This window comes from Solanum stenotomum, chromosome 4 (genome assembly GCF_019186545.1).
Source record: "Solanum stenotomum isolate F172 chromosome 4, ASM1918654v1, whole genome shotgun sequence".
Lineage (NCBI taxonomy): Eukaryota > Viridiplantae > Streptophyta > Magnoliopsida > Solanales > Solanaceae > Solanum > Solanum stenotomum.
In genome coordinates, this window is record NC_064285.1 from 65,485,681 (window position 1) to 65,496,577 (window position 10,897).

The 10,897-nt window shown below is 26.3% G+C and overlaps 1 protein-coding gene across 1 annotated transcript; it reads right to left on the reverse strand.

Moving 5' to 3' along the window:
* Positions 1 to 6,157: 6,157 nt before the first annotated feature.
* Positions 6,158 to 9,062, reverse strand: LOC125862232 (acetylserotonin O-methyltransferase-like). Its single transcript, XM_049542262.1, has 3 exons — positions 8,818 to 9,062; positions 7,698 to 8,235; positions 6,158 to 6,500 (listed from the first exon to the last, which is right to left on the reverse strand). The coding sequence occupies exons 1-3, from the start codon at positions 9,054 to 9,056 to the stop codon at positions 6,177 to 6,179; spliced, it is 1,101 nt and encodes a 366-aa protein (XP_049398219.1). The 5' UTR covers positions 9,057 to 9,062; the 3' UTR covers positions 6,158 to 6,176.
* Between the last annotated feature and the right edge of the window lie 1,835 nt (positions 9,063 to 10,897).

Here is a 10,897-nt window from a genome sequence, read left to right on the forward strand (position 1 = left end):
CATTTACTTTAATAAATATAATAGACAAAACTATTCAAAATTATATTTACATGATCATTTTAAACATATTCTAGACACAAGGGACTATTTTTGTTCTTTTTTCTTTTATAAATTATTTTTAGAGTCATTTTTCATGTTTTATTTACTTCTTTTTTTAAATAGTAAAAATCGATCAAAACTCTTTACCCTATTCAGACAAACAAAAATATGTCAATAAGAGAAAGGCACATGCATGCAAATGCAATCAGTAGGATGTCACATTCAAATATCGAATTTATCTAAATTCAATGTATAATATAAATTTATATATATAAACAATTCATTAGGATTTACTATTATTACTACTATATATAAGAGACTAGGAAGCAGATAAGTGTTGGACGACATGTGTGCTTCCTTGCCAAGGGTATTTTTGATTTTTGCACAATGTTCATGCTTAAATAATGTTGTACTTGCTTATTTTATAATTGTACATTTAATTATTGGACAATTTAACCCAGCTATTACTTATCTCTCAGCCGAAATGTTAGACTCTCATTTAGGCACATTTACTTTTCCTCATCTCATGTGTTTTCTGATTTTCATTTATCGTGTGTTTTCAATATATGTTTTGTATCTAATTCTTTTGTTCAATCTTTTATTCTTCTTGAAATTTAACTACTACATTTATTATATTTTAACTACAAAATATATTAGAGGTACAACCTTTTAAAAAAATATATATTTAGTTGACTCTTAAAATTTTATCATGTCATATGAATTGGAACAAATGAAATAATCTATATTATTATTATTAAAATTACATAAAAGATGTTATAAATCAGTACTTGCTTATTTTATAATTGTACCTTTAATTATGAGAAAATTTTCAAAATGTCAATATTTTGACATTTAATAGGTTTCCTTTGCCACACTTTTAATATTTATCTAAAATGTCAATATTTTAGTTTGTTATGTATTTTTTATTTGTTTGATTTTCAAAATTACAACTATTTAGAAAGGAGAAAATCAAGGGAGAATATTTTTTAAAAAAGGAACATATAACTTAAAATTCTCATCAGTTATTGAGAGATTTCTTGAATTAATTGATAGATCTGAACAAATTGGTATGAACTTGAATAATTAGTTCTTCTTCAACAATGAAGGAGAGAATAATGGTGAAAATTTGATGAATGAGAAAACGTGAATGACGGGGACAATGGTGAAAACTGAAAAGTTGATGAAAGAGAAAAAAATTAAAAAACGTGAAAGATGAAAATAAATTTAATGGTAGTAAAGCCTAGGAAGAAGTGTAAATGGATAGTGAATGTATTTCATGTTGGACTGTTTTGAGAAATAAAAGGAAAGGCAAATAATAATATTTGGATACAAATTATTTTCTAAAATATTGACATTTTGACATTTTAAATAATTATTTTAAAGTGTAGATGTTTTTACTAATTAAGTTAGGATTTTGTGACTAGTTTGCTAATTTTCCCTTTAATTATTGGACAATTTAACCCAACCATTACTTATCTCTCAACCGAAATGTTAGACTTTCATTTAGGCACATTTACTTTTCCTCATCTCATGTGTTTTCTGATTTTCATTAATCATGTGTTTTCAATATATATTTTGTATCTAATTCTTTTGTTCAACCTTTTATAATTCTTGAAATTTAACTACTACATTTATTATATTTTAACTACAAAATATATTAGAGGTATAACCTTTTTTTAAAAAATAAATATTTAGTTGACTTTTAAAATTTTATTATTATCATATGAATTGGAACAAATGAAATAATATATATTACTATTAAAATTACATAAAATATGTTATAAATCAATACTTGCTTATTTTATAATTGTACCTTTAATTATTGGACAATTTAACCCAGCCATTACTTATCTCTCAGCCGAAATGTTAGACATTTAGGCCCATTACTTTTCCTCATCTCATGTGTTTTCTGATTTTCATTTATCATGTGTTTTCAATATATGTTTTGGAAAAATTTCAACCGTACAAGTATGACTTATATGTGAGGCATTATTTTTGAATTAAAAAATACATGGGTCCAATTACTCCTATCCTTCTCATTCTATATTGTTATTTCTCTCTCCTCTCACCCCTCTTTTTTGTAATTTCTTTCCTTTCACCTTTTTATTTTTTATTTTTCTAATTCTTTGTTTAATTTTTTAATCAATTTTTTCAATGGTTAATTTTATTTATCCAATTTTCTTATATCATTTTATATTTATATATGTTCTCCATTTGATAATTATCACGTTGATTATTTTTTAAAAAAAAATATTTGAGAATACAAGAAAAAAATATGGGAGGAAATTGCAAAATAAAAATTATAATTTTCATCTATGAAATGAATGTCTAGATAGTTAATTAACTAAGCTAAAAAAATCGTTTATTTGATATGTATATATACATTTGATTGGTTAGTTTTTTTTTTCACTGTCAAACCACAACGAATCAATAAAATCAAGTTTTTCAATTTTCTCAGTTTTTTTTAAAGTTCCATTTGAAACATGTTACACTGAAATTAAATTATTTTTTTATGAAATATGATGCAAATGTCACTATTTCATACAATTATATCTACTTCAATTTATTATAAATAATTATATAAACACTATCATTTTAACGCATAAACAAGGAAAACAATATTTTGTATATACAAATATCAATATATATATATATATAATATATTTCCCATTTTTATGGCATTATGGTTGGTAGTTTTTTATATAACGGTTTACAATGAATTATATTAAATAAATAATAATGATACAAAATAGTATGATATTTACATTATATTTCATAAAAATAAAATTCATTTTATTGTAAAATGTTTCAAATCGAGATAAAAAAAATTAAGAAAATCGAAAAACCTAATTTCATTAATTTGGTATGGTTGATTAATATAAAAATTGATGAAATAATTCAATTTGATAAGTGAAAATTAATCAATCATGCTTAAATACATGTACCAAATGAGGGATATTAATAGTTTAGTTGATTGACTATCTAAACTTTTATTTCGTAGATGAAGGTTTTATTCTTCATTTTGTAATTTTCTCCACCATTTTTTATTCTCATATTTTTATGTAATTTAAAAAATTTAAAAATAATATATTTGTTAACTATCAAATATGAAAAAAAATAATATATACGAATTATATAAAAAAAATTGAATAAATAAAATTCATAACTTAAAATTGATCTGAAATATTAGAGGAAAGAAGAATAAAAGATTTTTTTTATAAAAAAAAAAGGGGAAAAGAAAAGAAATGGACAAGTGTACGAATGTGGAGTAAAATGTATGGGAAAAGGAATAACAATGTAAAATAAAACGAATAGGACCCACATATTTTTTTATTCATAAATTAAGTAAGACAGGAGAGAGAAACAACAATATTGAATAAGAAAGGCGGGATGTAAATATTTTTTTAATTTAAAAATAATGCCTCACATATCAAGTCATATTTGTGCCTCTTCCGCCATAAAATTTGTCTATGTTTTGTTTCTAATTCTTTTGTTCAACATGTTATACTTCTTGAAATTTAACTACTATATTTATTATATTTTAACTACAAAATATATTAGAGGTATAACCTTCTTTTTTTTAAAAAAAAATATTTAGTTGACTCTTAAAATTTTATTATTGTTATATGAATTGGAACAAATGAAATAATATATATTATTATTAAAATTACATAAAAGATGTTATAAATCACAATAATTAACAATTGAAAATATTATAAGAAATTTGGTTGACTAATTGAAATAGAAGAAGTAACATGTATTATTTGAAAATAACGTCAAAAGTTCTAAAATTCGTAGTAAATTAACAACTGAAAATATTTATGATTATTCATGTGAATTGGAACAGAAGTAACATATATTATTTAAAAATGACGCAAAAAATACTATAAATCAAAACAAATTAATAACTTCAAATATATTTTTAAAAAAACATATAATTGTTTTTGATTGATTCTTCAAAATTCCTTTATATCACATAAATTTGAGGGAAAAAATAGTAACATATATTTTGGGCATGTGCTGGCATGGGCATCAAATATCTAGTATAATAATAATATGCTTGAGTTCATAAGTTGAAAAATACAACAAATTTCATGCTAGAAATTGTATAGATTAAATTCATAAAATAAAAATACAACATGCATGTCCAATGCTTATGAGATCAGTACACTAGATATGTTGTTGCAGCAAATAGTAGATTAGAATTCATAATATTAAAAAAATAACATGCGTGTTCAATGCTTACTAAGAACCTTAAAGATAAACCAATAGAGTTTACATTTTGAATTCGTCTCCGAACATCGTAAAAATGAAGAAGGATAAGCTTGAATAACAGATTGAACAGCATTAATGTGACTAATTGTGTGTCTATTAAATCCAGCTTCATTCAAAACATAAGTCCATTCTTTAGAAGTTCTCTCTTTTCCATTGGTTGTGTGAGCCATCATCACCATATCCAACATTAAACCAACATCTTTGAGCTTCTCATTATTTGATCCTCTAATAATACTTTCTTCTTTTTCACCAATTATTGCTTCCAATATTATCACTTTCCCATTGTCTTGTGGAATTGCTTCTCTACACTTTGTTAATATTTGAATGCATTCTTCATCACTCCAATCATGTAAAACCCACTAATATACATAACATATACAACAATATACATGAGGTTATGAAAATTAACAACAAAATTGAATATAAGAAAATACTTTCTTAATAAACTAAAAATGAGTAGAATTTCTAATAAATTCCGTCAAATATTAGCTCGTACGAAACATTTACAGTCGACTTTCAATTAAAAATTTGAGTGAAGAATCTTTTGGAAACAGTCTCTCTACCTTCACGAGCTATGAGTAAGGTATGTGTACACTTTACCCTCCTTAGACCCTAGCTATGGGATTGGAGAGGGTTTGTTATTGTTGTTTCAATCAAAAATCTCTTTAACTGTGAGATTTTCGTCAATATTTGTGTAAGGTTAATAGAAATAGAGATAATTTCCCACCAATACAATTACTTCAACACATATACATAAAGTTATGCAAAAATACTATTTAACTAAAGCGAATTTCGTTCAAAATGTTTTTAACAAACAATTCATCGGAAATCCATTAAACACTATTTTTTTTTAAAATAACTTTTTTATGAAATTCGTTTGAAATTGGCTCGTCAATAATGTTTCCGACATGCTTTTCGTAGAAAATCTCTCAACGATAAGCTATTTTCTTACGAATGTCCATTAAAAACTTGTAAATAGAAATAATAGTATAAAATATATCAGTGGACAACTTTAGACCTACTCTCAAAACATAAGGGACCATTTCATATTTGTCCTTTTTCCCTTTTTTAAAATAGTAAAAAACGATCAAACTCTATACCCTTTTCGAACAAACAAAAAAATGTCAATAAGAGAAAGGCACATGCATGCACATGCAATCAGTAGGATGTCACATTCAAATATCAAATTTATCTAAATTCAATGTAAAATGCAAATTTATATATATGAATCCATTAGGATTATAATAATAATATGCTCGAATTCGTAAGTTGAAAATACAACAAATTTCATGCTAGAAATTGTGTAGATTAAATTCATAAATTTTAAATTTTAAATCAATGTCTAACAGTAATAATAAAACATAAGAATCAGCTTGAATAATTGACCAGCATTAATTTGATTGATATAGTGTGTATTTTTGCAGTGTGTCTGCTAAATCCCACATGCATTGATCAGATTTCAGAACATAAGTTTTGAATAAGAATCACACATCAATATTTTCAAGTTATTATTATATATATATATTTAAAGTCTGTATAGTTTTATCTTTCTCAGACTTCACATGTGAGTTGACATTGTTTTCGTTGCAACAAATAGTAGGTTTGATTTGATGCGCTTGAACAATAAGTCGAAGGTCTTTCGAATATAGTCTACCTACCTTCACGAGGTAAGAGTAAGGTATATGTACCTCTACCTTCATCAAACTCCACTTATAAGATCAATACACTAGATATGTTGTTGCAACAAATAGCATATTTAAATTCATAATTTCAAAAATACAACGACTTCAATGCTTTTTAAGAACCTTAAAGATAAACCAACAGAGTTTACATTCTAAATCCGTCTCCGAACACGATAAAAATCAAGAAGGATAAGCTTGAATAACAGATTGAACAGCATTAATGTGACTAATTGTGTGTCTATTAAATCCAGCTTCATTCAAAACATAAGCCCACTCTTTTGTAGTTCTCTCTTTTCCATTGCTTGTGTGAGCCATCATCACCATATCCAACATTAAACCAACATCTTTGAGCTTCTTATTAGTTGATCCTCTTATAATATTTTCTTCTTTTTCACCAATTATTGCTTCCAATATTATCACTTTCCCATTATCTTGTGGAATTGCTTCTCTACACTTTGTTAATATTTGTATGCATTCTTCATCACTCCAATCATGTAAAACCCACTAATATACATAACATTTACAACAATATACATGATGTTATGAAAATTAACAACAAAAATGAATATAAGAAAATAATTTCTTAATAAATTAAAAATAAGTAGATTTTCTGATAAATTCCGTCAAATATTAACTTGTACGAAATATTTACGATCGACTTTCAATTAAAAATCTGAGTGAAAAATCTTTTGGAAACAGTCTCTCTACCTTCACGAGCTATGAGTAAGGTATGAATACACTTTACCCTCCTTAGACCCTACCTATGGGATTGGAGAGGGTTTGTTATTGTTGTTGTTGTTTGTTTTTTCAATCAAAAATGTCTTTTAACGGTGAGATTTTCGTCAGAAATTTATAGAAATAGAAATAATTTCCCACCAATACAATTACTTCAACATATATACATGAAGTTATGCAAAAATACAATTTAACTAAAGCGAATTTTTTTGAAAATGTTTTTAACAGACAATTCATCGGGAATTCCAAAAACACTATTTGTTTTAAAATATCTTTTTTTATGAAATTGGCTCGTCAATAATGTTTCCGACATGCTTTATTGAAAATCCCTTAACGATGAGCTATTTTTTTAAATTATGTTCATTAGAAACTTGTAATTAGAGATAATATAAAATATATCAATGGACAACTTTAGACCTACTCTCAAAACATAATGGACCATTTCATATTATTTTCTAGTACTTTTCGTGTAGAAATTATTTTGTGAGAATGAACAAATAACGAATGACTTTTCTTAGCACAATTTTTTTTTTTTTTAAAAAGACTTTTTGAGTCATTTTCATGACATGAATAACTATTTAAGAAATTAATTCCCATCATAATTAAAATGTCAAATATTTTAATTAAAACAAATTCAATCCATTAAAATGACTATTATTAAAATCTATTTCCTCCGTCACATATTAGATGGGAATTAACTTTCTATTTTGTACTGTAATTAAGAAATTATTAATAAATTGATCAACTTTACTACTGTATTTTTTGTTTATATTAATTAGCCTCTTGAGAAAAAAAAATATGGATCTTCAAAATTTGTTTAAACTTTCAAAGGTCATATTAATTGTAGGGATAAAATAAAATAAAAATATTAATTTCTATCCTGATTAATTAATAAAAGTTCAAGTAATATGAAACATATATTTTTAGTAAGATGTCCATCTAATATGAGACGGAAGTAGTACTCACCATGAGGAAGGCAACATCAGCTTTGGGAACATAATTAAACATGTCACCTCCAACATGTACAACACCAATAGCATGAGGTGCAACAGAAGCAACATGAGGTTGATCAAAATTAATCCCATTAATCCAAGGAAAAGCCTCCACCAATAATCTAAGTGTTGTTCCATCACCGCCACCAACATCAACCACCGTGTTCACCCCCTCGAATATCTCGGGGCAACCGTCGATAATCGCAGATACGGCTATCCTAGCGTCACACGCCATTGCGTTGTTCAAGAGGTTACTGTGTTTAGGATCAGCTTCCGCGTACTTCCAGACATCCTTTCCATGAGCTGCTTCAAAGGAGGACATACTATTGTCCTTTGATGAAATACGTGCACTAAGATTGTGCCACGATGCCAACATCACAGGGCTGCTTTCAAATAGCACGAAAGCAGCCATGCTATTCTCGCTTTCTTTAATGAGAAGGCGGGAAAGAGGCGTTTGAACATAGCCGCTTTTGGTTGATGTCTCCTTGAATATTCCACGGTTGATCAAGAACCTATAATATATGTACATATTATTAACATTATTATTTTTATAACAAATATCTATAATCATCTCTTTATAATAATATTTCACAATAACTGTCAAGTTTTCCTTAGAACCGATGTTTCATCTTATGCTACACCATTTAATTTCTATAGCATCATTTCACTATTAAAAAAAAATCCAAACAAATGATGATATTATAAAGAGGTTTGAGTGTTGATACTTTTTTTTAGTCTGTCTTAACTAAAAATAATTCTTCATATCCTTATTTAAAAATAACTTAACTTTAAGCTTTTCATTAGTTCAATAATTTTTTCCTCCCGATGTTAATTAGTAGGATAAAACATTTTCTACCTAAGAGAACTCCATACTTGGGAATTGAGCATAAGATCTCTAGTTACGGATGCATGAATATGAATACATACTAACCTTTTCACTACAATCTTTCGTGAACTAGTCCCTTAATATAATGAGATGCTCAATTACAGTCACACAAATATTTTAAAAAATCAAATTTCTTGTATATATAGCTAAACACTGTCACGTAAATTAAAACAGACAGAATAACAAATTAAAAACTAATTAATCATACCTTAGGATACGATAGAGGGAAGAAGAACAACAACCAAGTGCAATAGAAAGTTGATTTAGGCTAATAGGTTCTTGATTTTTTTCCAAAAAATCAGCAATTCCTAATTCAATGGCACATTTAATCACAGCCATTTCTGTGAAACCAAACACAAATTTCCACATATTTGCTTGTGCTTCATGAGATTCTTGAATTTTTTTTTCATCATTTGTTCTTGTTTTTCCATTTGTTTGTTTCTCCATAGTGAATAAAAGCTTAATTTAATGTTTTTGTTGGTTCTTGGAATACTTCAATGGACTGGTTGTTAGGCTATTTAAAGCAATAAAAATCTTTTAAATTAGTATATTATTATTATTATTTTAGTACAACATGTTGGATGGTTGTTATCACGGGCGTATCAAGGGGATTTCCCGAGTTCACGCGAATCTATGCCTCTCTTCCGAGATCATATATATAGTTGTATTATATATTGAAAAATAACCAGTGAACATACATAAAGTATGATATAATGCAATCATTATTGAGCGCATATGTCTTTCTAAGTGATGTTAGAAATTCGAATCTTACATCTATTTTGTTCTTTCAAACAAAAAATGGGCAACGTACACCTCTCTTCTAAGTGATTATTGGTAGCATTTTTGACGTTTTAGACTAAATTTTTTTATTGCGTCAATCTTTCAAAACAATTCAAGTCTATCATATTGGAAATTTCTCAATTATTTTTAGTATTGTAATTTTTTACTATAATTAGCCAAATGTATATATTAAAATGAGTAATATTGAATGATATTATATACGGTCAATGCATTCAATCGATTTCAATACCTCCGATATCTTAAGGTTTGTTTAGCCATGCAATATGAAATTATGATATAAAATCATGAGATAAAGTTGAAATTTTGTTTGGACATGTGATTTGAACTTTTTATGTAGTATATTTTCTCATAAGCATAATATTGCATTCATTGTAACGAGATCCTAAATACGTACGTTGGCCTCTAATTGCTATTTGTTATATATGGTATCATAACGTACCATTATTTTTGCTTTGTGCATATAATGATGGTTTTGATTGTTAGTGTATCATACCTTTTTAACTTTTACACATATAATAATGTATATTTTATTCTTCTAACGCTAGTATGTGATGATGAAACAACATGTGTATATATAAAATACAATGTGTCATGAAGCAATACATAAGAATCATCTTATAAACAAGTTGTCAGTTATTGGTAAAATTTAATTTTAGTTTTTCTTTTATGATCGTTATTTGACTAAGCATATTTAATCTTTAATTACTTGGAATATGCATATTTGATTCATTTGCATGGGAATTTTCATGAATTTTAAGGATTATTAAATGTTTCACAATTTATTTAGTTTCGAAATATGTTATGTTAAACTTGTATGATTACTTTATGTTCTGTAATAATATACTTCTAAAAATAATCCACCAATACCACATTTCCTACACAAAGGGACTAATAGCAAACATTTCAATAAATTGAAGATTAAATCTGCATAAAAAAATATTACGAGGATTAAAATAAAAATATACACCAACTACGTAGGGGCCAAAAATAATATTTTTGCATTACTTTAATATTATTATTTTTCAGAACAGTGCCTCTCTGCCGAAAGAAAAATAAAATAATGTTCAATTTATTATTGTACTAGGATATGAGGTGCCCGCGCCAGCGCGGGCTTTACATATATTTTTTTTGTCTCAATTTATGTGACACAAATGAAATTTGAAGAGTTAACTAAATTTTTTGTATGTGTTATTTTTTAAAAATATTGTAAATTGTTAATTTATAGTGATTTATAGTACCTTTTATGGCATTTTCAAATAGTATATATTACTCCTTTTGTTCCATTTTACGCGACACAAGTGATTTTAGGAAAGTCAACTAAATTTCCTATATGATTCTCACATATTTTTAGTTGTTATTTTACTGTGATTCCTAGTACTTTTTACGTTATTTTCAAACAATATATGTTACTTTTTTTGTTTCGATATGGTATTAGAGAGTCAATCAAATTTTCTATATGGTTTTTAGCTATTTTTTTGTTAAAAAAA